Source organism: Geospiza fortis, unplaced genomic scaffold, assembly GCF_000277835.1.
Source record: "Geospiza fortis unplaced genomic scaffold, GeoFor_1.0 scaffold157, whole genome shotgun sequence".
NCBI classification, from domain to species: domain Eukaryota; kingdom Metazoa; phylum Chordata; class Aves; order Passeriformes; family Thraupidae; genus Geospiza; species Geospiza fortis.
Window position 1 is genome coordinate 5,322,631 of NW_005054314.1, and position 27,504 is coordinate 5,350,134.

At 40.1% G+C, this 27,504-nt stretch overlaps 1 protein-coding gene across 1 annotated transcript in view; it reads right to left on the reverse strand.

Annotated features, from left to right (window-relative positions):
- Window positions 1-27,504, reverse strand: part of AFF2 (AF4/FMR2 family member 2) — a 239,960-nt gene that overhangs the window by 83,164 nt on the left and 129,292 nt on the right. Inside the window, exon 7 of the mRNA XM_031056018.1 lies at window positions 5,694-5,745. Within this exon, the coding sequence (XP_030911878.1) occupies window positions 5,694-5,745 (52 nt within the window). The remainder of the gene's footprint in view (window positions 1-5,693; window positions 5,746-27,504) is intronic.

A 27,504-nucleotide genomic window follows, 5' to 3' on the forward strand; every position in this document is an offset into this window, starting at 1 on the left:
TGTGTGTTCTTTATCAAACATACACTGCTGTGGCTACAACTGATGCTGCACCACTCTGGGATTTCAATGGAACCCAATGACAGATAAACTGTTTACATTAAAAGACTCTATCAAAGTTATTTTGCACCTAGTTTCTTCCTAATCCATCTGATTTTTCTATAGCTTTGACAAGATGACCTCTCTCACTGTGTGTGCAGTATTGATGTCATTACTGAAGAGCTGTTCTTCAGCCTTTCTGCTGATAACAAAGTAAATGGAAATGTAGAGAAACCTTGGGGAGGTAAACAGCTTGTTCAGGACCCAGCTAAAAAATGGGACAAAATACAACAGGTAAGGATATCTATTGTTACAAGGAAAGTGATCACTGTTGCACTTTAAAAAACGTTTACATGATACAATGAAGGCATATTATGCCTCAGAACTTCATAAATTCTAAAAAATTGAACTTGAATAAAGGCCTTGAAAGCTCAGCATGTATTATAAGAATATAAAGCGCAGCCTATGGCTGATTATCTTTTAAGGCTCAGCTAAAAAGGAAAACATTTTGAATTTAATTATCTAATACTAACCTAGTGAAAAATAATTATTTTTATGTAAAATCCAAACAATAGAGTAGGGCCATGGACTACATGCATGTCTTGTGTTTCTAAGGTTTTCAGAAAAGTGGCAATCACTAAGGGGAGAAGAAAAAAAAATCAAGTAGAAAAGAAAAATATCTTATTGATTTGTTCTGCCAAAACCACTATATACATGAAATACTGAAAATGGAGCAGGTCTGTAACTAGTATCAAAGTTTCTTTGGTCCAAAAACACACATAACACTAGCAATGTGCTTTAAATTAAGTACACATTTAAAAGGTTAACAGGACTATTCCTTAGGCAGAAGAACAAAGAGGAGCTGGTTAAAGAAAATTGGGTGCACCACAGCTACTTAAAATACTGTATCCAGGCACAATTCATTTGGATGCCTTTGAGCTCAAAGCTTATTTGAATTATACAGAGGTGTTTTAGAGAACAAAAATACTAACCTGTGTTTTATCTAAGCTCTTTCAGCTGAACTGAGCTACTAATTAAAAATCTTCACTACTCTTCCTAATTTCTGATGTACTTTTTTAACAGAGTAATAAAGCCATCTAAAAAGCTGTGTCCTTCCTCAGAGAAGAGTGTTAACATTAGCATCTCTGAAATGCCTTGTCATCTCCTGGTTTACTAATAGCATGTCTGTCATTTGCCTTGATTGTACCTCTTGCAGCCAGTCTGAACATCCTGGGCCATACTGAATGCAATACTGATGCCTGTGCCAATTGACAACACCAAGAGAGTTCACAATCCAAGCGATGCTTACATGTTACAGTACCTCTCAAATAGTACATTTAACAGATGTGTACCTGATATTATAAATATGTGACATAAAAATCTATTGGGTTGGTCAGCGTATGTATTAAAAAACCATTCAAGTAGGTCAAATTGTGGATAACTTAAAACTTTAAAGACAGCAATTTTAATAAAACTGTCAATACAATTTTCTTTGTAAAAACATTTGACACTGATTATGCTGCTTATATTGAAAGAGAAACACAAGGTCTATATCTTTAGATCTTTTATTGAACTGTGAGCACAGCATCAATAACTGCTTCTCAGCTGTAAATGAAAATTGATTCCAGATCTAACCCATCGTTTTCTGTGTGTCTTTAATCCCAAATCACCCACAATGAGACGTGAGAATCAGCATTTTGTCTATGGGACAAAGCATGTGTCACATGGCCAGCTCCACAGTGTCTGCACTGTGGGTGTGTTTACAGGTGGAGGTGCAGGTTGTGTTTCCAGGTGTAGGTGCAGGTTTGTGTTTCCATGTGTGGGTAAATGCAGCCCCTCACTGCTGCACCAGAAGGTGCTGACAGGAGTTTGGGGTGCAGTCCTTGTAACTTGCCCCACGCTCTACTGCAATGACCTACATGGTCCAAAAAATGGCAATGCACTCGCCTTGCACTAGGAAGCATCCTAGCAGGATTCCTCATCACCTCATTTATCATCCCCACAAAAACCCCTCCGACAACCATACCTCTCTCCATTAAAATAACTGCCCTAGTTGTGACAGCCCTAGGCATTGCTTTAGCCCTAGAAATCTCAAAAATAGCCCAAACACTCATCCTCACAAAACAAACTCCTTTCTCAAACTTCTCCATATCTCTAGGGTACTTTAACTCTACATTTGAAATCTGAAGGCACCCACAATGAACATCTCACTGGGCTTCCTGCAGGTTGCAGCCCAAAGAAATTCACTCAACCACTTCTGCATCAAGCCCACAGCTGCCAGAAGGCTAAAAGGAAAAGAATCCACAAAGTTTCCATGCAATTTGCAGCACTTTGACACAAGGAGGTTGAATTTGCAGTCAGCTCTCAGTTGCTGAAGCCTCTTAAGCCCTCTGGGGTGAAATTAAAGCGTATAGTCTCCTTCAGCATTTTCTTGGTGATATGTTGCTAGGCCATCATCATGTGTGCCTTAACCAAAATAAACATAACACTTACATTAAGGAGGGTTTTCCAAATCATGTTTATAACTTTTAGGAGCAATTTCCAGTTATTCAAAGTTCTATTTGAAAAGGGAATGCCAAAACTGGGGAGCACAATCAGTAACAGCCTTGCTGACGCTATCTGTAGAATAAATACCTCTCATTGACTTCAACCTGCTAGTTCCTATCCTATCCAGAAATGAAGCTCAACTTCTCAGTTACATGACTGACTGGAGCTATTGTGTGGCTGTGCTCCTCCTCAGCAGAGGGGAGAAAAGGAAGGAGATCTGTAACACCTGAAACAGTAAAGGCCCACAGCCCCATGAGTAAATACAATAAATAAGGGTGCTCGTTCACAGGAGTGAGGGAGCAAACAGAAGAGCTTTGTTTCTTGCAGCCATGTTTCTAACAATCTTCCACCTTGACAAATGGACTACTGCTAGTCTCAGAACATGGGCTGATAGATCAAACTCTCCCCACATTCTACAGACTTTCACTAGAAGTTGCTTTCCAACTACAGTTATGGATCAGTGTCACTACTGTCCTGTAAGAATTGAAGAGTCCATAGCAATTCTCAGAGGAGAAACCCTAGGGCTCCCTGCTGACCACTGTTCCAAAGAATTTTGATTTCCTTAAAATTAGAGCAGAAATAAAGGAAACAAACTTGATTTTTACATACTGTGTTGGGGTTTTTTGAATAAAAGCGAGTAAATGCCAGAGCTCATGCTTCACACTGGCTGCAGGCTTATAGCAGAAAAAAATCATAAAGACTGTAAAGACAATGATTCCATTTCCTTATAGAAATGCTGCATAAACTTCTAGAATGGTTTTAAGCCAGAGTTTTAATCTTTTCTCTCCCTGCCAGACTGAGCACATGTGTACACCTGAATAACAGCGGTCACTTGACTGCAAAATATTTATGTTGAAAAAGCCCTTGAAGTTACTTTTTTGTTGTTTATGTGTCTGACCAGTGGGCCAGATCAACCTTTCTTCCAATTTCCAATCCCCTCCTTAAAGAGATGTGGCAGAGGCTACTAAAGTGTAATGAATGAGAGATGCACCAGGGTCCTGCTGCTCAGCATTGCAAGGCCTTAGCCTGACAAAAATATAAAGGTAGACACAGTCATTAATTCAGGAAACCCAAATTCCTGAATGAGGAATGTATAACTCCCGAGTGAGCTGTATAATTTTGTCTATACTTTATTTGTAAAACAAATAGAAGAGATGCAACCATACATATGTGGGGTACACAGGAGAGCTGAAGGTTCCTTTGAAGTGCAGGGCATTTAAGAAATGTTCTTACTGTGCAGTTGTGTCCAGTTGCTTTGTTTGGAATCCCTAAGGATACAGGTCAGTTAATAGGTGACATCAGATTGGGCTGTCAGTGGTGGGCTTGGTAGTGCCTATTTAAGAGTTTGACTTGATCTTAGAAGATACTTTCTAAATGAAATGATTATATGAGAAAAAAAATCAAAAAAAATTCTAAGTAGTACAAAATGTTGAGAAACTCCATGAATGGTCCCTGTGGTGCTCTCTTTGGCTGCAGCCCATGCTGTGAATGCATTCTGGGAAGACACGAGGAGCTTTGGAGCAGTCTGAGGCTTCCTGCAGCTCCACGTCCCCACCACAGAAGGGCCCAGGCTGCAGGCCTGGCCTGGCAGCAGGGACACTGCTCACCCTCAGGATGCTGCTTGGTGAGAGGCACGTCCCACACTGACAGCAGCGAGGGCTCCAGAGCTGTCAGGACCCCTCTGTGCACTGGGCTCTCTCCTGCTCGGGGCTAACATCAGAGATGACATCTGCTCAAGTCAGTCAGGGCTTTTCATTTGATGTCAGCAAACACTGGGCCAGGTCTCTGCTTCTCCATTCACCAGTGATAAGGGATTTCAGCCTAGCAGTATAAACTCTGTAAATTCTACTTAAGTCACTAGAAAACTGTTATTGTGGGAAAACAACAGTAACTGCTACCTGAGAATATATTTCCATTTCTGTATTTTAGGCATCTCAGGATCACAATGTCATTTTACAGGATCATTTGGGCAAATTTGCAAAGCTGATGGTGTCATCAGTCACCATGTTTGCACAACACTGCATTGCACAAGGATTTTGACCCTTTGGCTTGAGAAGACATTGCAAGTCTTGCCAGTGCTAAAAAATACTGACTTGTATGACTAAGGGGTCAACTTTCACCAGAAGGTAAATCTTTCCTGGCATGACCCTAAGGATGGATGAGGTAGGCTGAAGGAGAACATTTAGGTGGTTTAAAAATAAATAAGAAAGAATGATTGGCCTATAATTAACATTTCCCAGACTGAACAGATGATCTTAGGTTGAATTATAGCATTACCTTCCTCTCTATTGCAGACATTTAAACATTTGAGTCTATTGCACATATAAAATAAAATGAAGGAGGAATTTAACACAAAGTTTCATTTTTTTTCTGATAAGAATGTTGAAATATGAATTTCACTAGCTTTCTTTCCCAGGATTATACATAAATATTTATAAAGTGGGAAGGATAGAGAATGACATGAGCCAGTTTTCTGAAAATGATTATTCATTAATATCCCAAGTACGTGGAGAAACTTTCAGTATTGATTTAGAGCCACATGCTGAGGGCTTTCCCTTTCACAAATGGGAGTCACTGGATTACTGTGGACTCCCAACCCTTTACTCTCTGACTGGAACAAAAACTTACAGATCAAATTTTCTTGTGTGGGCTTGTATAAATGGATTGCAAAGTGCAAACAAACTCTGCAGTTGTGTTGGTGCTCTTATGTGGTCCTCTTACACGCACTTCCAAAAAGCTCATCAATACAGAAAATGGGTGCAAAGCAAGGGGAGGCTGCTCCACAGTTAGCTTGGTACAGTGGAGGACAGAGACTCAGAACACATTGGCTGCTCCTGGGTGATGCTCTGTGTCTCTAATTCAAAGGTTAATAAGTCATATTTTAGCTTAGTTTAATCCACTTCACAAAGTTAACCAGCAAAACTGAAATACATTCCTGTTTGAGATTGTTTCCTCTAATGAGGAGGCAAACAAGGTTTAAGCTAATGGATTCTGCAGCACACCAAAATGCTTTTCATGCAAATATAGTATGTCAACACACAAACAGATCCAACCAATGAAATAACTTTGTTAGTTTAAATGGTCTATGCATGTATATTAGATGTATTTACCTGTTCATTATCATCTTCATCACTGCTGAGTTTTAGATCATCCTCAAGCATTCTGAAAAAAAAAGAGAAACAATACAGATTTACATTTAATGAATTAACTTTATGTACAGTGGGCCAAATCTACACCTCAGCAAAGTCAAAGGGAAAACTCAGTTCAACAACAGCAAAATCAGACCTGAGGTAAGTAAAGTCCACATATGTATGTATTAGTGATTCTTTGTGATTCTAGGGTAGAACAAATGACTTTCAGACTCATCCATCATAAAGTTTGGCAGTCAGCTGCTCTTTCATGTCCTCTTTTATTTCCACATTGTCTCACAGGGATTAGTCCATATACACCTGCAAGTGTTTCTAAATCAGAAGAGAAATTCAGCTCCAAGAAAAAGTTGTCCATGTTTCATTCCCAGTTTGGGGCACCACCAATTTCCTTTCCAGTACCTTATCAAACTGAGAATGCAGAGTGGATAATAGCAAGAGGAGGAGGTGCTTGTTTGAGGTTTGATGGGACCTCACAGTTGTTAGTGTCCAAAGGCAGACCAAACATTTTCCAAGCTGGGAACCTGCCAGTTCATACCCCCATTTTTGATTATTTATTTATATTTTAATACAGGGAAATCTCACTGCCCTTGGTTAAAGGGGAAGGAAGCTTCAAGATGTGGCTGTCCCTATGCTTCCTTCCCTTCCTTTGGCAAAAGAGTTGAATTGCAAATTACTGTATTAACACTCAGATGACTTCTTTCAATCCAAGACTTGGGTACAGGAAAACACATGGGGTAAGAAACCATGTTATTTGGTGCTAGACAGACAGAAAAGGTCTCTCATTTGGGGATCTCTCTACCCGTCTAGAGAGACGAGCAGTCACCAAATAAGCTCCTGTATAGCTTCCCATATATTCATCCTTTTATCTGAGGTGATAGTCATCTGGGCACACTTCTACCTCACACCCATCTTTTCACCTTGACAAATTGTCTTATCAGGGGATGACGTAGGAATGAATTGGCACATCTCCCCTGACCTGCTGCAGCAGCCATTAAAATCTCAGATCTTCCTTTCTGCCAGCCCCAGCTGCTTTACCCACGGCAGGAGGCTTGCAAATTGCAATTATTGTTTCCTTTTTGCCTTGATGGGGCCTGAAGTCTATGATTTTTTATTGTTAGCCTTTAAATAACTCTAGCAATCAATGGATGTTCTGTTAGGAAGGGGCTTTTTTGTTTGAAGACTACCAGTAAATCATGGAAGCCTCCTGACACACGGAATTTTAAAGAGGGGACAATAATCCCAGCGTGGAAATTTTAGAATATTTGAAGCCCTGATGGTGCCCTTAAAAAGAAAAAGTGAAGGAGATCTTTAAACTGGTTTGTGAGTCATCTGTCTTCCAGTGACCTCTGTTGTCGGGCAACCCAGTGGTTACAAAGTACCTGGACACATAACTACCAGTCATTAGCATCCTGATAAATGGCCAGTGCCTCCCTGCAATATGTGAACCCATAAAAGTACAACTGCAGCATGGATTAAAAGAAAAAAAATCTTCTAAAAGTTAGTATTTGTGAGGGGTTGACCTTGTCTGGATGCCATGTGCCCACCAAAGCTGCTCTATCTCTCCTCTTTTCATCTGGACAGGAGAGAAAATGTAACAGCAGGCTTGTGGGTTGAGAAAAGGACAGGGAGAGATCACTTAGCAATTACTGTCATGGGCAAAGCAGACTCGATTTGGGGAAATCAATTCAAAGTATTGCCAATGAAATCAGAGTAGGACAATGAGAAATAAAACCAAATGATAAAACACCTTCCCCTATCCTTCCCTTCTTCCTGGGCTGGACTTCACTGACAATTTTCTCTGCCTCCCCCCTCACAGTGGTGCAGGGGAATGGGGGTTATGGTCAGTTCACTGCACATTGTCTCTGCAGGTTCTTCCTCCTCAGGAGGACTCCTCCCATGCTTCCCCTCTTCTTCCAGCATGGGTCCCTCCTGCAGGACCCCTCATGAACTTCTTCAACTTGGCCTTCCTACAGCCTGCAGCTCTTCAGGAACTGTTCCAGAGTGCATTCCCTCTGTGGCTACATCCTCCAGGCACAGGCTGCTCCGGTGTGGGTCCCCCATGGGGTCACAAGTTCTGGCAGCAAACCTGCTCTAGCATGGGCTTCTCTCTCTACCAGGACACCAGCACAGCCTTCCCATGGGGTCACAGCCTCCTTTGGGCACATCCCTGCTGCCAGGACCCCCCTGTGCTGCAGGGCACAGCTGCCTCTCCATGGCAGCACCAGGGGCTGCAGGGGGAGCTCCACCTGGAGCCCCTCCTGCCCCTCCTTCTGCACTGAGCTGCCTGTCTGCAGGGCTGCTCCTCTCACAGACTCCTACTCCTCTCGCAGCTGCTGTTGCACAGCAGTTTTTTCCCTTTCTATAATCTGTTATGCCTGAGGCACTGCCACTGTCAGTGCTGGGCTCAGCCTGGGCGGTGGCAGGTCCATGGTCCATCCTGGAGGTTGGCATTGGCTCTGCTGGAAATGGGGGAAGCTTCCAGCTTCCACCCCTGCAGCCCCCCTGCTACCAAAACCTTGCCATTCAAACCCAACACTCAATTTTTCAGGGATTATTAATCTTTAGAGGCCTGGACTTTGGCGATGAACAGAAACTTTTAATGCTGTTTATCTAGCAGACACATTCATTTGTTTCCCCAGAGCCATTACTTGCTGTGCCATTCTCAATGTATCGCTGTGCCTTGATCTATCCACAGTCCCTGATTGTTATCTGCAAGTCTCATTACACCAGAAGGACAATACCCCCAGGAAACCGAGACCATTTTCATACAGGACTATATCATTCTGACTCTTCACTCTAATTCAATCCTACACTCCTGCTTTTAAACCTACATTTCACTTTAATGTGTAAATTATCCACTGCTTTAAAGAATCACTGCTAGATAATGCATTCTATTGTTATTTTTTAACGCAGATTTAAGTGGATATAATGCAAAGATCTTCTCATGAATGAAACCCAAAGGGTGGTATGTTTTCTTTCTTTCAGCTATTGGGTGGTTTGGGTTTTGGTTTTTTTTTTGTTTGTTTGTTGTGTTTTGTTTTTTTTTTTTCATTTTTTAAATGTTAAATTCCATTTTGACATACCCTGGTAGAAATAAACCAAAAAGGACAAAAGAAATTCCATATTGGATAAATGGAAAGAACAAAGAAGAAAACATAAAAAAGATAAATGGATACACTTACTAAACTAACCCTACAGCCATCTGAAATGGCTGATTAATAACTGTCCTCATACAGCCTATACTGCAGATACTTTCTAACAAGTACAGTAAGCACAAGACATGTTTATTGAATATTGAAAAATATAAAATTGATATAAAACATGATTAGTAGGAAGGACAACTGTTAGAGTTGGTTTCAGAGAAACTAAATTTGCAGGATTTATGACTTCCCTTCAAGAGACTAATAGATGTTTAGACAACTAGAGAGAGGAAAAAATTGGATTTTGGCATTTCTTTAGCAGTTCCAAGCTTATCACTTGGGGTATGTAATTCTTCTTAGCCCATTCTGCTAAATGAAGAATATGTCATCCCATCCAGTTCCAAAACTCAAAGCTTAAACAACAAAACCAACCAGCTTCTAAAATGCATCACACTCTTCTGGCAGATGGAATAATTAAAAAGAAGCTGAGTATAGTATCAACCAGAAATATATGGTGGCCAGATAAGTGAGGAAATAAATTAGAAATACACAGTACATGCAAATGTAGAATGCTGAACAATTCAAATAACCTGCTCCCAGAGAATATTGGTTAGAAAAAGTAATATTTTACAGAACACAAAGGAATAGCTGGTGTTCCACAATTTTAAAATGTGCTTAATATTCTGAAGACATGGGTCACAGTAGCTTGTACTGTTTAATGTTTCCATTAACTCTCATTTATAAGCAAGTACCATCTGATTGCACTCAAAGCTCAATAAGGACTTTATAAGATTGCCAGCAACCTTAATTCAAGGTGACTATTTCACGATCATATCTAGAAAGGTATTTTAGCTTCAAAGCCTAGACACAGAAGAGCTCTGTATCTACAGCTCTCCAAAACACTGTCTGGATGGTCTGAAGGTGAAATTAGGCACTCTTGAGTGAGAGGTGCCTCTAGATACCCATATGATCTATTCTGCTCTATGTAATTGTTCACCTCAGAAGCACCCAGACTGGAGATTAGGAGTGTGTTTGTTATTAAGATCAGGACAGCTATTAATAAAGGCCAATTTGGAGGCTATGGTAAAATTACAATGAATGCTGCCAATGAGGGCAAATCAAAGAGAAAACTGCCTGTATCAGAAAGCTACCTCCAGGGGTGTTATGAATTCATTTTATTTCCTATTCTTCTCTGACCCAGCTGACATTATTATTGAATATACATGTACTTGTTTGTCTTTTCATCCATAGCTAATGCAAAACACCACTTTAGGGAAGGAATAGGATTAAGTAGGATTTTTTATTTCATTATTAGAGCAATGCCATTTACTATTACAGTTGAAGTTGTGTCAGCACATTTATTATAATCTACAATTTTCAGAGGTTTGTAATTTGGAATGTGAAATTATTGCAAAGCAGAAGTGTTGGGACAAAGCAACACATTTATCTGTGGTGTAAGTAGGGGCAATCTCATTGACTGACTACAATACCCACTTCCTTCAGGGATGAATTTGCTCCCAAAGCAGATTGTTCCTACATTACAAATTTAGCTAGACAAATGGCTGAATAAGGGCTTTATTAGGATGGGTTCTGTAAAAGTCACACTAGAAATAGTAAGAACATGAACACTGAAATGGGACTTGTAGCCCATCCTGACTTTTGAGTTCAGTGGATGTTTTGTGCACACCAGACCTGCTGATTTGGGATCCTCTCAACAAGCAGGTGAGGATTTGGAGACATGAGATAATTCACTCCCTGAAAAAGCACTGCCACAGTATTACTCACAGTATTACTCCATTTCAGTTACTTTTACAGAAGATTCTGAATGTATTAAAGGAGGATTTTCACTGCATCCTTTTTTTTTTCTTGTTTAATGTATAATGTATTTAAATGCTTTTAACAAATGAATAAGGTCCTGATTCCTGATTGCTGGTAGGCTTCTGGGAAAGCTGCATTTCTTCCTGCTCTAGTTGTGGAGGGCTGGGATGGGAATCTGCTGTGTTTATAGCAACATGTTTGGCGATACAGCTTCCTTAAGGAGAAGGTGTTTAAAAGGCAGCATGGATAGGATAAGGTTCTGCATGTCTAATTTGCTCTGGGATCAGTTCACCACTGCACTGGGGCTCACTTCAATGTGAAAAAAGCCTTGTAGGAATGAAAAGGATGGAGGAAAGGGAAGAGGGTGTTGCAAGCAGACAGCCAAGGGAATACTGGACAATTCCCTAATCCTAAACTGCCCAGAAAATTAACTCCCTCATGTCAAACCAAATCTGTACAAAATGCATATCCCATCTGAGTCACATCACAGAAAACACAGGTGTTGATTCTGCACAGGAAGGAGGACAGGAAGTGGTGTTAACCAGACATATGCACATGCCATTCTTTTCTTGTCAGGTTTGTCTCTGGTAAAATATTGGGGAATATCTGGGAATACATTTCTAAGATTTCTGTGGTACAACTAGTTATTCCATCTGATATTACAGAGAGAGCTTAGACTGTTAGAGCAAGTGTCAAACTTGTGAAACTTATTAAGACTTAATCCAGAACAGGCAGGAATCTAATAAATGACTTTGGGTGAAAAAGGTAGTACACTGCAGCCTGAGTTAGGAAGGCCTTGTCACTCCTGCTTGCAGCAATATTCCTGCAGAGGGAACACGGTCCATGCAAATAGTGACTAGCACTGAGATGCACCTTTTCTGCCCCTGAACTTGCATGGAAATAAGGCCATCAGTTCAACACAATCTCTGCTGGTTTACCCCATGGACTTCATACCCAACTTGTTTTTCATTTTCCTAGTGCATTTCTCTGTAGTATATAAGGCTTCTCCAAGAGTGGTAACTCAAAAGGTATCATGCAAATGACAAACTGTATAATGGAATTCAGATGTATTTCAAGAATGTGTTGCACACACTGGAGCACAATTTTATCATTTATCAAGGGGGAAGAAGGGGGCCTATGTGTGTGAAAACATCTAACAATAGATTTCCCCAGAGAAATTCATAATACAGTGAACAAAAAACTGAGGAAATGAAAATAAACGGTAGAGTAATTCCAAAGGAAAAAAGAATATCTTTTGTTTTAAAACATCCCATCAATAAATCTTGAAACCTTATATTCATTCTTTTTCTGAAATGTGCAAGTCATCCTTACATTATTTTCTCTGAGATACTGTAAGAGTTATGGTAAAAGAAAATCTCAGAAGATTAAATGGAATTTACAAGCACCATTTACCTTAATAGTCAGGACCATTTGTCCAGCAATTTTATACATACTTAAATATAATTTATTAATTTTCCCTTCTCCTCATCCACCATTTTCTTTCATTACACTTTTGTCAATGATGAAGTCAGTCTTGCAAACTGTTACTCACAGAAGTAACTTCTGCTCATTAAAACAGATTCAGTGGCCTCAATAGGGCTCATTTGCTTAAGGTATAGATCAGCTCCTCGGCCTCTGGCCTTAAATCACCTCCCCTCAGGAAGGACTGAAGTCAAGTTTTGTGTTTTCATTGTGAAACAACCTGTGAGCAGTAGAGGTGACTGTTCTCTTCCCTGGCACAAGAAAGGCACTCATTATCCTGCTGACATGGTCAGCCTCCTCCTGGCCACTGATGGAGAACGATGGCTTGCTAGGACACACTCCATCGTGTGTTGTCACATGCAGCCTGCCTTAGTGTTCCTGGCACCATATCAGTAATTAGTGTAATTACAGATGGTGAGAGAGAGGTAACCCCTGTGGTTTTCTATTAGGTACCTCACAATTAGAGAGTGCACTTCATTACTCATCTCTCCGTATCATCTCTTAATTTCAAAAGGATTAAGCAAAATTAATTCTTTCAGTAGAAGAATTTCTTTATCCAGCCATCCATTAATGTCTACATATAAAAAGCTCTTCAAGGCTACTAAGATATTAAGTTGCTACCTAAGAGCATTATAACAACTGCTCTGTTGACAGGCATTTTGTGTTTCATTAAAACTGAGACAAGAACTTTGGGAGGAGGGAGAAACCTGCTGCCAAATTTTATGGGAATTGGCATGTTTAGCACAAATAATATTCTGGTATTTCCAGTAACTTCACCTCTCTATTGAGCTTCAATTCTGCTAGCAAACAATACTTCCAACAGAATGGGATCAGAACTGGGTCAAATATTTTAACAGTGTAACAGGAAGTTGCAAAAAAATCACAGAAAGCAGAATCCTTCTGTTTCGAGCTGGTGAGTTGGTATTTTTGCCTTAAAAACACTCATACTACTGGGATTTCCTTCTGCCTTAGAAAAGTGCAATCTCCTTCACCTTGTGTCTCCCTCACTTCCCAGTGACTCTTCAGTACAACACACATCTCTGTTTGGCAAGTCCAGAGTATGATGTATCATTGAAGCAAAAAGAGAGGGGAAAAAAGAGAGAAAAGAAAGACAAGAACAAAGGAAAGTATGGGTCCACAAAAAACACAGGGAGTGACTAATAGTTTCTAAAAATGCCAGTATAAAATGTGCATTCTTAGAATTTGTGAAGAATAAAAATGAGTACCCACCTTTTTTAGTGTGTTCAATTCTGACAGTGTGCACAAAGCTTTTACTATTTTCCCTCTGATAAACTGCAATGGCTGATATAATTTTGGGTTCTGCTATTTATCTAGAGCAATATATAGTCCAAGAGCCATTTCTGTGATACATACTCATTTCCAATACATTCCACATGAAAAACACCTGCTTACTCCAACCATATTTGATTAAAACTGTCTCCTAGCCAGAGCACCAGTATTTTCTCTGGTAAACAAGCCTTCAGTTGGCATATTTACACACAAAGGCTACAGGAACTTAGCACACAGTTAAACAATGATTGATAATTCTACCACAACTTGCAAAGGTGACTTTAAAAAATCATGCCAGTAAATATATTAAAGAAATTTGTTCAACAAGGAATGAAATCACACAGGACTGGCTCATCTATCCAATGTTCTACAGTGCATATGACCCTGTAAGTGGGTCTGGCTCCCTCATTTCTGTGCAAATGAACAACTACTTAATAAAAGTGTAAAGGAGTTCTTTACTTGTTCAAAAGGAAGACTCAAGATGTTTAATAAAGACTGGTTGAAGGACGTCTTCCAGCTGAAGGTATTGAAAAGGCAACACAGTGAGTTGTGACATGGCTTTCATGGCATGTTATGGAGAATGGGAGCTTTAGCTTCAGAAACAGTCTTTGTGCAGATGGAGGAAAGAAAAATTTGCCACATCAGGTTTTTAAAGAATGCTGTAAGCTTAGTGCCTGACTTACAGAATTTCAGGGGTGTGCATTAGCAGAGCAGAATTCCAAGCAGGAATCCAAGTCTCTGTATTGGCCTGCTGATGCTGCACAGTGAATAAAGACAGGGGCTGGCCACAGGAAGACGAGCAAATACCAGGGGCTTGTGTGTGCATGGGAGAGCTGAGCAGCTCTTTCCAAGCTGCAAAGGCACTACACCTTTACAAAAAATATGCTGGACCATGCCTGGTACACAGGGTAGTTCAGTGATGATCATCAGTAAAAATCCCCACAGAAAGCAAAAATAAGGGGATCTTGAGGAAGGTGAATTTCATTTTCACTGCCCTAATTTGTGATCAGCTCTTAAAGACACTTTTCTACCTGCAAAATCCTACATCAAGAATCCACAGCTATCTCACAGATCTGATACAGACTTTCAAAGAGAAATGAATCTTCAGTAAGACTGTTCACTTCTATCCCTAAATGAACATTCTGTTGATCAGTCTAAAAATGTATAAACAGATGAATCCAAGCAATACTAAAACTAACATAAATATAGAGGATAAAAGCAAGCAAGACTAAAACTATTATAAATAGATTGGATAAATGAAAAAAATACTTAAATGATTTCTGAATCTGGATGATTTATAAGGCGCTGCATATGCATGAGAGAAATCAAGTACCAAGCACAGTGCTGAAAACACTGACTCATGCAAATAATCCTTGCTCCTGCAAGCACTATTTTTCAGGCTCAGATCCAAACACAATGCCTGACACTGTTTGCTCTGATAATCACTCTAAGATAAACAGATTTGAATAACTGCAAATACTTCCAAGCATTTCCTTTCACTTATAATGTAAAAAGAAAAATTAAGGGATAAAATGAAAATGTATGTTTCCACTTCTAGATTTCATACATCATTAATTCTGTAAAAATATATCCATCTTCATGCTGATAGTTCTCTTTGCTTGGCAAGCTTGAAGAACGCAATATGCTAGATAACCTGATTGAAAATTTGATCCTATTGTTTAACAGAATGAGGATTGTTTCATAAGGGGCTCCACCATGTCTGTGCACATTTTCCCCTAAGTAACAGTGTAAGACTTGTATTTCCCCAGACAGCTGAACATTTACGTTGATGTACTTGGCTAGAGATCCAATCTTGCTCTGGCTATAATACAGGAGAATTTTCCTCGGCATTTTGAATTATGGCACTGAAATAATTTAACAGTGCCTTCTGTGCATGTTACACAAGTTTTCTGATACAGTTAGCTCTTACTCAAAGTTTGCTTACCCTATAAATTGTGCCACATGGTTGCACCATTCTTCATCCTGAAAACTGAGGATTTTTTTTTAGAATCACTGCAAATGGTGTAACTCTGGAGAAGCCAGCATTTCCCCACAGCCACACACACCCTGTGTACACACACCCTCCAGTCTTTACAATCCCTAGGACTAGGTAAATTCTGAGCTCCCTGCCAATTTGGGCTTGCAGAGCCCTCTACAGAGTTGGAAGAATGAAGCTGGGAAAAACCAAGAAAGGAACATTTGTGGCTGGTTTAAATGGCTGCATTAGGGATACTCACAGACACTGTTTATGTCCAATTTACAGAACCACAGAATGGCTGGGGTGGGGAGGTTCCTCTGGAGATCACCTAGTTCAGCGCTAAAGCAGGGTCACCCAGAGCAGGCTGCACAGGATCACATCCAGACAGGTTCTGAATATCTCCATGAGGGAGACTCCACAACCTCCCTGGGCAGTTTGTTCCAGTGCTCAGTCACCTTCACACTAAAGAAGTTTCTCCTCCTATTCAGATGGAACTTTCTGTGTTTCAGTTTGTGCCCACTGTCCCTTGTCCTCTCTGCTTTAATATCTCTCTCCCAAATTCATCTTGAGACCACCCTGGTCTTCCTTTACCACAAAGCCTTTGAGGAGCATTGTGGTTGATTCTCTGAGAGGCAGGTTAATATTATTTTCATACAAAATTAGTTACGAGATAAAATATATGTTACCACTGAAAAAAACCTCAAAGTATGGTCCTCAGTGCTAAAAACATTCTCAAAAAGAAAATTCCACACTACCATTTTTTTGCCTTTCTTGTTGACCATTTATATAATGTCTGGCACTAGGTTTCTTTGTCCCTGACTTAAGTACCTCAACGTTATTATCAGACAAATAAACAAGAAGATTAGTACATGAAATTGATAAATGGATACTCAGTGTTTTCTTCAAAGGGCAAAACTTAAGGATGACTCAGACTAAACTTAATTTAATTGATAAAGTCTAATGACATCATGACTTTACAAAGACAAATAATAGAACAATAATATGCTAAAATTGTCAGACTTGATCTGGTCCGTGGTACATCTAGTTCATCTGTCAGAGAAGGGTGTTCAATGGAACAATTTGTTAGTACTGAACAACTTTCCCTAACACAGCTGGAATGAAAAACCGGTTCATTATGCTCATGAAGCACCTATGTCTCCCCAAATTCTTCATTACCATCTTTTCTCAGAGTTTCTTTGAACCGTGGCTCCACTGTTGGCAGGAACAAAAGTCCTAACTGTAGGCTCTGTAAGAACCTATTTGTTTTTCCTGGCCTTTTTATCCTAACATTTAAATTGTGAGAAAATAAATGGGAATTTCATTGGTTCTAAGTGAGTCTAGGTGCTTGCCTCCCATTAAATTTCAAAACTTGATTTTCTATCAGAACAGTTATAAGGACATAACACACCTTTTTTTCCCCAAGATTATTCTTTTCTACTTTCTCATCTTACTCTACACAGCGGCCATAACAAGTCTAAATCTTAGACTATTATCTTCAGAGGAACAAGTGTGTACATTCACCTCATGCCTAACTTGCAAGCTGCAAAGCCCTCCCCACATTTGCTGAGTTTTGATGTCACTTCAATTGAAAAAAGATGAGTCCCACTAAGAGGAAATTGCACAATACACCTTGCACTTGGTGCAGGAGCTGCTAATCTACAGACTAATCCAGTTGATACATATGGTCAGGCAGTTGGGTAACTATCAGGGCACAGCACCACCTTTCATCTCCTAAGGTAATGCAAAAGTTATATCTCAAATCCAATTTAAATTGCTGCTCCCTTGAGCTCAAAGATAATTTCTCTCTAATCCTCTTCTGGTTGTCTATAGGGTAACCTTCAAAATCTCAGAAATGACACTGTAAAAAAAATGATCAAGTCATAATTTTTTAGCACAAAACTAAGCTATTTTTCCTGGTGGCACTATGTTCCAGCTGTTATCAGATTCAAGAATTTTTCAACTGCCTTGAACTCTGCATTTATTTTACTTTTCCAGATTTTTGCCAATGAAAATACCTCAGCACTGCTTGAAGAGAAAATAATCTTGTCAGTTTTATTGTGCCATATCTGAGATGATGAAGGTCATGCTAACTACAAGTCTGTTCCAATTGCTACGGGGTTGGGTGAGGTGGGCTTTTTATTTTATTTTTGGTTTTCCCCTAGCTCCTACCACAAAGTAATAGGGATTTTCCCCTTTCATTCATCTTGCCTTTTGTTGTTTTTAATCGACCACCCATCAGTGCCGAATTGCCTTGTAACTGTCTGCTGAGCTTTCATTTGACAGAGATAGCTGCTATTGTTAGCAGGAGCCTTCACTTCAGCCCATTTAACTTTCCTCAGTTTGACAGCTTCACAATAGCCACCTTCCATCTAAAGAAAACTGTGATTTAGTAGAAAGGGAATGTGGGACAACAGCCTGATCTGTCACTCAGTCTCCAGTGAGTTCTCTTGGCATAAAGTTCCCCTACAAAGCTGGAGGATGAAATACTACATGAAAATAAGACGGTCATGAGACATGTTCAGTTATACATTCTGGCAAAATCTAAACAGCAATCATACTTAAAAATACAGCCCTTTCCTTCAGTAATACCCCAAGCTGGGTAGCAAAAGAAATATTTTGACTAATTCTAAATTTCCATTTTTTACTTACATTTTAGAGTAATACTTCTCTTCCCCCCCCGCCCCTCCCCGTTATTCACCTAGTAATTGTTCTCAGATTGATCTACAAGAGCTCCTAGTGGAAACAATATGCCACAAGTAAATTAAAGCTTTCATTGGAAGAGTCGTTGGTCCTGCTCCATGTAAGCCTACATGAAATGATGTTGATGAATTAAGAGCCTGGATGTCCTCCCTTACTGATGACTGAAAAAAGTCAAATTATAGCTGCCTTAGCACAGCCTCTGAATACTTCCCAGCTCAGCTCCATGCTCAGCTTTCCTTTCATATGTGCTGTGGAAATACCTTTTTAGCTGATTTTTAACTGTTGTGCATTTATGCCTAATGCCCTTTTGCATCTAAGCTTAAATCTGGTTTTATCATTTGGCATAAATGACAAGCTGTAGACATCCCACTATTAGATTTCCAGGCACCATTTTTTCCTAGCCAGTTAAGTAACATTATTTTCTTGTCCAAAATCTTGGTTCCCAGTTTGATGAATGCTCTCTTGCTAAAAAATGTGTCTAGGAAATTGAATTTGATTACCATAAAGCATAATTTATTTCAGTCTCTCTTATGCCTTTCTTTAACTCTCATTTAACTTCATCAGAAGAGGCATGAGAAAACAGAATTGGTAGAGCTGCATGCTGCAAAAGGAACCCACTGAAATGACTTCTACATTCACCTGAGTCTGAGAATCATTTCCTGGTATTTAAAATAAATAAGTCACTTTGGTAGTGGTGACTAATCGCTGAACAACATATGAACTTCTGTTTTGTAGCAGCCATTCAAAACTGAGTGAAGAAATTACCACAACTATGTGGAAAGGTGTGTACAGAAACAGAGACAGAAAATCAGATAACAGATAAACTCCAGTAGAAAGACAGATAATAGTTACTGGAGAGGAATCTATTGCCCAGAGCTCACTTGTGAGAGAGTACCCACGAGGCTCCAGCTAGGAAGAACACCAGACTGCTCCACTGTTTCTAATTAGAGACGACATCCTTCATTTTATAGCTCCTGTGGTCTAATTTGTAGAGAGCCATATCCCCTAAAGCTTTCTGTAAACCAAATTAAAACTCATTCCATCAAGGAGTTTCAGCAATATATGGCCTCTGATCACAATACATACTCATGGTCATGGAGCTGCTGCAGGCAGTCAGCTGGGGGGTGCTGGCTTTTGTTTATTATTATTTTTTTTTAATTTTTCAAGGAAACAGCAGATTTCTTCTAGGAAAAAATATTTTAAAGACCAGAGAATCTGGTCTGTTTAAACAGTCACTCATGAGAAGGAATAGTACACACAGTCTCTCTCTACTGATTTTCCTAGTATTCTCTGACTTTTAATTAAATAATTTTTCTCCCTCCTTTTTTTATTCAAGACACCTCAAAGCTTCAGCTCAACAAACACTGCTAGCAATTCTGTTTTCTTTCTCTAAATTAAAAAAAGTTAGCTTAGGGCTTTTTGGAAGCCTTAAGACTACACAAATGCTTTTGAAGTTTGCAGTCCCTTTTAACCCAAAAAACATTCATATATTGTGCAGCAGTAACACAAACACCCTACTGGGCTTTAACCCAGCTCTGGACAAGGAGGAGAAATTCTGCCTCTGTGCCCATTGAGCTGTTGGCCTCTATGATGCCACTACCAAGAGTGCCAATTATCATTACAGCTCCTGGATTTGGACACATGTCCATTAGACTCCAAGGGAGAGCTTCATTTCACACAGACATCAAACAGCTCTGAGAGTGTGATGAGTTTTGTTCCCTACAAATCTGCCTTGAATTTGAACTGGTAACCTGAAGGTGAAAGGATCCATCATCCCAATGCTAGGGCAGATTGTGCCAGCCAGAGTACCCTTTATACCAAGAATTTGGTGTCATTTCGTGGTTGAACTTCTTACACACACCCAATTCCCTGCAAACATGGCCCTCTCCCATCCCTGAGGGCTCTGAGAGAAACACACAACTCTGTGGGTCTGGCAAAGCTGCTTGTATCAATCAACACCAAGTTAGATCCTTGTTTCCTCCCACATGCACAGGGACTTAGCTAAATTTCTTCAAGCAAGATTTCAAGAAAGTATTTATCACAGCTGGTGTAATTACAGAATTACCTGTGAAAACCCACAAAGGCTGAGGGATCTAATGAATAAGTGGAAAACTACAGCGTAATATCAAACAAAAATGTCTACAGTCAAAATATTCCACTTGGTAAAGGTCACACACTCCCTGCCTGGAAGAACAGCAGAGCAGGCTTTGAATGCAGGCAGGTGAGAGCTTTGCTCATATCATGTGAGGAGATTTTGATAAACATTCCAACCTATTCTGACAATGGGTGGCAAATATGGCAAAGCGGTTCACTGTGGTTCACAGTAGCAGTTTGATATTAAAAACTGACCAGTAAGAAATTTGATAGGCTGGCCCAAAATGCTGAGAGTTATTAACCTTGAGTAGCTTCTGGAAATGGGATGCCCTGGGCAGGCACCACTGCCAGGGAGAGTCCCCAAATCCCCAGGAGGTGCCTGCAGACCACTCCATTCTGCCTGCTGTACCCAGCTCCTTTCTCCCCACTCTCTGCACTCATCTCTTCCATTATCCACTCATTTCAAACAAAATGAATATATTCACTGTTGTGTAAAAGCTCATCTACATTTCCTGTGAGCTATTTTCATCAACAGCACTCTATTAAAGTTATTTCAAAGTAAACTAGAGAGAGAGAGCAGAGACTGTGTAGCACTATATCATGTGTCTTCTCAAACCAGTTAAAACTCAGCAAGAAGTAAAAAAAAAAAAGAGATCTATTTAAAACTAGATTAAGCTCAAGCTGCTAAAGCATAATAAATTGCTCTATTTTAACTGACTGAACTGTGCACACTTAGAATACAAGGGCATATTTCATTTGGGTTTATGCAATTGTTCAGTCTACTTTTCTACCATTTCACCCATCACAAGATGAGAGAACTTGTCAGGCAAAATTGTAGTTAATGATGTTTAATGGTGGCTAAGCCCAATAGACTTGTTTATTTCTTTTCTTCTTTTTTGTTGCTTTACTCTCACTGAAATAATGAAAATATTACATGAAAAACTTCTATATTATTTGCAGGAAAAGCTTCCATTACCAATGCCAGGTAACATAAAGCTTTATCTGATTTATATAGCAATCTATATAAATCTACTTTTATGTTTTATTTGATTCCAGCCATTAGGCTGTGCTAGGAAGTAATTCTAAAATATATATCATAGTGGCAATTCACTGTACTATACCAAATTAATCTACATAAATCTATACCTGTGTGCAGGGAACCAGCATGGTAACATCACCAGCATGGAGGAGGAATGGATGCCAGTAATTCTACTTGTAGGCTTTCTAGGAAGTTCAAGCTTTCTCTAATTACTGGGCAGAGTACAAATGTCCCCTGTTGACCAAATTCCTCCATCTAAACTAATTGTACTGTCATTAGCATAGCTCTTACATTCTAAATTTCAGAATACGAAACTGCATATTAGGAGAGGTATTTCCTCTTTATGACTGATCTAAAATCAGAGAGCTGGAGAATGAATGGGCTGTTTGGAACAGCATATCCTTTTAAAAACCTGTATTCCTTTCTGATTTAAGTTCCTTACATAGCTGAAGCCAGTGTGCTCTGCACAGCTGAATGAGGCCAGCTGGCAAAGTAGGAGCATATCAGCATTCTGACTGCTTTTCTTTTGTTTGAATATTGCCTCAGTGGCCGCACACTAAACGATGTGAACTTGATGGGCTTGACTATGACCTCAGCTAAACTGAACAATATGAAGCTGGCACATCTGTAATCTCAGGCTTGCTATTTTTCAATTTATTTTTCACCTGATTTGTATTAAGATGTGGTTCAAATTTTAAAATAAAAATAAAAAGGGTCCTTCTGCATTCCAAATCAATCAGCAAATGCTGCCATGCCAGAAGGCAGGCTTCATCTGCCTCTTCACACCACATTTGGTGAATCCCTGACTTATGAGAGCTTGATTTCTAAATGTTTATGCAGAAAGAAATGCTTTACACATCCGCTCCTTCTCAGATAGCCTACGGGGATTTCTGGCAATACTTTTTTTTTTTTGCCTGCCTTCCAGGTTTTCTCCCTGTGGATACATAAAGACAGAGTGACAGCAGGAGTAGGCTCAACTCGCAGCGAGCAGCATCCGTGCTAATTATTGATATTGACTACATGAGATAAGCTGGACATCTGTCTTTACTTTTAGCAAGTTCTACAAGGATAAACATGACCATGAATGTGGGCTGCCCCACGGACAGTGTACTGGCACTCTTTTATACTCCCAACCCATCGCTGGGCTTCTGTCACTTTTGTCTGAGCTACATTTCAGCCTCAGGTCACAAGAGTTCAAAACACAGTCAATTAATCAAACAGCTTCTATGAACATAACACTGCAGCTCAATAACGGTTTCCTATTCAACATAAGCAAGGAAATGAAAGCAGGAGGTTAATGTGAAGATAGCTAGGTTACATGTGGAGCTTTAAGCAGCAATCCTTGATCAGCCATCGTCAGCCAGTGCACTTTATCAGAGCAGTTATTTTATGTGAGACAAAAGAACAAACCCAGGATGTGTTTATGGCCTGATCCTGCTCTCAATAAAGTCAAGTCAAGCTCTTCTCTTGACTTATGCCTACTAGTTCAGGATCTTTGATCTAGGCAATAAAATTAACACAGCAACAGAAAACAACAAAGAGAGACAGAAAAACTCTCTCTTCGAATGCTCTGTGTTTACACTAAGGAAGACAGAGGATTCAAGGCTGAGGTGAAACAACTGCTCCCAGGAGGAGGGGAACTGGATATGGGACATGGTAGCCCATGGGCTGAAGTGGTGGGGACAGGGTGTTACATCAGTGCAACAGGTCTGCACGTGCTCTATCAGTTGTAGGAGGTGGCCTTCTCAAAGCTGTGATCCCAGCAGGAGGGAGTGGGAGGCCCAAATTCCTCAGTCTTTGCTGCCCAAACATGACCTGTCAAACGGGTGGGAAGCAGCGTGCTTAGTCTGCCAGCCCCCCTTTAGGAGGGCTTTTCTGTCTCAGCTTTAGAAAAGTGCTGGGATTCTGCTCTGTATCGTCCAACTCTTCTAAAAAGGAGCTGAAAAAACCCTTCTAAGCAGTGTGAGAATTCTTTTCGATGCGATAAAAACCGTAAATATGTGTTTCTAACCACTGAAGACAGCAAGCTTTGGAGGGCTTAAATGGAAAAAGCTAGTTTAGATTGAGCCAGTTCTGGGTATTGCCACACATGTCAAATTGCACTTCACTTGACAAATGGTCCCAAAGAAATCTATGGAGCTATTCAGGGGGTACGGTGATGTTTGGTATGAGTAAGGAGATTAGAATCTGGCCCTTGCTTTATTTTCAGAGAGATTTCAAACATGTGTTTGTTCTAATTTTCCCTTCCTTCTAGGATTGCTGGTATTCACTTGGCTCAGCTTAAGAGGCAGAGGGATGTGAAAAACAGCATCAGTAAAAAAAATTACAAACTCTCTAATATATGACCCAAAATAGCTTTTCCCCCTGTAAAATATGTGGCATAAACGAATTCCATAATGATGCTATGTGTTATAAAAGTTTTATTGGCACTCATTTGGGATTACCCACATAACTCACTTGTGAGTTCACTACTCGTGGGTAATGCATTCATCCCAAATGCATGCCAAACACCGGCTTATGTAAAAGTCCTATTAGAGTTTAACAGAGATTAAACTAACAGATTTTTTTACAGAAGCCTCTTATGGTACAGAGGTCCACAGAAATTACAGAAATCTTAGTCTATAACAGGCAATGTTTTCATTAGGTTTATTCTAATCATCCTGTATTAAATTCTGTAAATTCTTAACCAGTGACATGCATATCCTCTCTGCAGTTTTACATTTTTCCTCTCCCTACACACAACTTTGTGTAGTATCACAGACATGAGACTGCACTGAGAGAGATCCCAGGGCCTGTACAAACACAGAGTGCAGCAGTCCTTGCTTTAGCAACTCTGCTCTCTAAACTGAAAGGGCAGGGAACGAATGGGAAAAAAACATTGTTCATATTTACAGACTGAGAACAGAGACATAAGTTCCTAAAGGTCATACAGGAAGTCCCTGTTAAGGCTGGAATGAAAATTAAATTCTCCTAAGCACCAATGCCTTAACAACAAATTCATCTTCCCCCAACATCTGTGTATTTCTTCATCTACCGCATTCCATGCTCATTCCTGCACCATTTGAGTGTCTCTCTCCAGCACAGTGACATCATTAGTATCTGTTTTGGCCTAAAGCATCACAACACCCCCCTGCACACCTGGACAAGCCAACTCATGAGCAGCATGGACAAGGTTGTCAGGCAGTCTGTGCATCAGGAAACAACAGTTCAGTTTTGCACAATAACCATTACCAGGCACCTAAACTTGGTAACCTTAGCCTAGGGCAATTTCACAAAAAAAGCTGCAAGAGAAACAGGAACAGAGCTGATGCTGGCTGGGCACAGTTAAGCTGATTTTCCTGTTTTCTTTCCTGCTTTTCCCTGTTTTCATCTTTGAACATCTTGTGACTCATGATGACTCTTGGGAGGCCTTTACAGGCAACATTCAAACCTCCTATGCTGCCAAGCTCAACCTGAAATAGCCCCACCACCCAGAGGAGTTCCTCTGCACACTTCTGTGCCTCCAACCACACATCCTTCTTGGTCAAAATTAGGGAGAATTTCTGTAATTAATCTAAGATTTCTTTTTTTTTTCCCCTGAAACAAATGGAAAAGGGGGCAGGAAGACACCCAAAGTACCTAATTGTTTTCTCTAAGTAAATATTTCCTCTCAATATTCAGATGAATGTTCTGTGACAATTTCTGACCAAAAATAAAATGTCAGGCAATGTTTTATGGACAATATTTTCCTATTAATTCACATATGAGAGAACTCTAAAACTTGGTATGAATTAAGGTTAAACATTAAAAGAAGCATCTAATATGCCATTATAGCAAAAGATTGAAATTAAAGAAAATGCCTTGGTAATTTGCTGGGTATATTGAGTATTAATGTGATATGGTTGTTTCCAAGGAAGGTGGTAAGTAAGGAAAAATATCTCTCCTAATTTTTAGAATGATTTCCTACCTAAAGATACACGTATCGCTTGATTTTCAATCACTTCATAGCAAGTAACTTTATCTAAAACCTAAAGAACCTACCTGCTATTAACAATCTCAGCAGTGCCTAATAAAAAACCACTTAAGCACAAACTGTACTTAATTTATATGATGAGTAGCTATAAGTTATCAACCCCAGAATCCTATGCAGAAATTAAATATTCAGTTTTTCCTTACTAATTCAAGCAGGATTTTTATCCCTCAATTGTGCAAGCTTGACAGTGGGGGGAAAATGAGTCAAGTCAATCTTGCAGCAAGAAACTGTATCATGGAGGGTGCTGGGAGGAGGAGAGATGCAGAGAAGTCAGAGAGGTAGAAAGTTTACAGACTTTCAGAGCATTCTCAGTTGTCAATACAAGAATAAATATGTCATCTGTTTTCACTGAACCCATTGGCAAAGCTATCAAATTGCTGAAAAAAAAAATTATTTTACTATTTTTAGCCTAGGCAAGCCCATTGCTGAAATGGATTACAGCAGGAGTGGAAAGTGCCTGAATCAACAGATCAGATCTGATGTGCTGGATCAACACTAAGGAAAAGCTGTAGGAAGGACAAACACACACATTCTGCTTGGAATATATTGGAAAAGAAATGTCAGAGCATTGGTCAGTCTGGGAAAAGGGATAGGAGGAAAGAAGGTAATAAAGCAATAATCTCAGGTCCTGCTCTGGAATTACCCAAAATCTGCAGTGTTTTGTAGGGATTTTAAAGAGCATATTTAGAAAATTTCTTAGGAATTAGGAGAGCAGGGTCAATACAGTTAAACTCTGTCAATAATAACTCTGTAATATGTACAAGGATCTTCCACCCCAGTGCCCAAGGGCTACCCCTGAACTTAGGACTGAACTTTTCAAATTTAGAAAAGAAGGCAGTCATTTGAGAAAATCTTATTATGGAAAAAGGCCTAAAAATAAAGCTGTTTTTTTAACACTTGGGACCGAAGCAACCCCACCTCTTTCCTCCCTGGGACCCTCTGCGAACCAAACTCTGCCAAGAGGAGTAATTAATGAGAGGTTTTTGAGTCTTTAACCCAGCCTGGCTGGGCTGCAGGGCCTGGCTGAGCTGGAGCTGGCCACACACAGAGTGAGCAGGTCACCCAAACAGGGCTGTGGGAGCAGCACCCATGGGTGGCCAGGAAGGAGCAGCACCAGCTCACCTTCACACCTCTGAGGCTGTCAGGCCGTGTCCCCAGCATGTCCTGGTGTGCCAAAAGGGTGTTTTTACCTGGCTCTGCTGCCAGGGCCACCGTGGGGACAGACCAGCCCTGCCCTGGGAAGCTCTAATGCACAGGACACACAGCTCTTCCCATGGCTCTCATCCTCACGGGCACTTTGGGACATCACCCCAACCAGAGGCTCAGCCACAGGCTTCAGGGATGACTTGGCATTTGGCTTTCAGGAGGACAAGGGAACAAAAATTCATTGCAAGCTCATGTTTTACTGGAGTATTTACACAAAGCATGTGGTCAAAGTTAAAAAGCCCTCCAACTCTCTAATTCAGAACATTGTGGCACTACAGGACACCATTAATGCTGCATTTATACAGATACCCACTGCCTGAGATTGTAAGCACTTGAATGGTGAAAATATCCAAGAGGAAGAATGGGAGTTGTGTGCTATATACCATCAAGAAGCAAAACAGGCAATTTTTTTAAAGAGAACTACCTAAATCATGGATGTTTTTAAGAGGACTATGCAGGCCCTAGAACTTGATCTTGCTCTTTTTTTGCAGATGACATTCCAACAGTCTTTTGTTGTTAAATAGCTCCAGGGTGCTAATCTGCAATGGTATGTTACCAGAAAACAGAAAATGCCCAGGAGCACTTGATAAACACGAAAAGGACCTTCATGTCCTTCAGATGAATGACTCTGGTAAGTTCACTGAGATGACATTTATGACTAAGGGTACTGGGATCCTGCTCCACTGTTAATTCATCCAGTTTATCCAGCAACACACTCAGCCCACCACAGTTTATACTTGTAGCAGACTCAGCTTTTGGGTGTCACATAAGAAAATACCAACTTGATTTCAAAAATTTCAGATTTAACCACTGATTTCAGTTGGAATAGACCACAAAGAAACAATCTGTCCTCCCTCATAGCAAACAGAGTTTCACTGTTGCTTTATAAACAGCCTTCAGGAGCTCAATCCTAAAGGCTCTTGCCACTGAAGTCCTACCCTGGTCAGGCATGAGATCACTTGCTCATGAGGTTACAACCAGGAGCTGGCAACACAGCACACTTGTGTCTACCA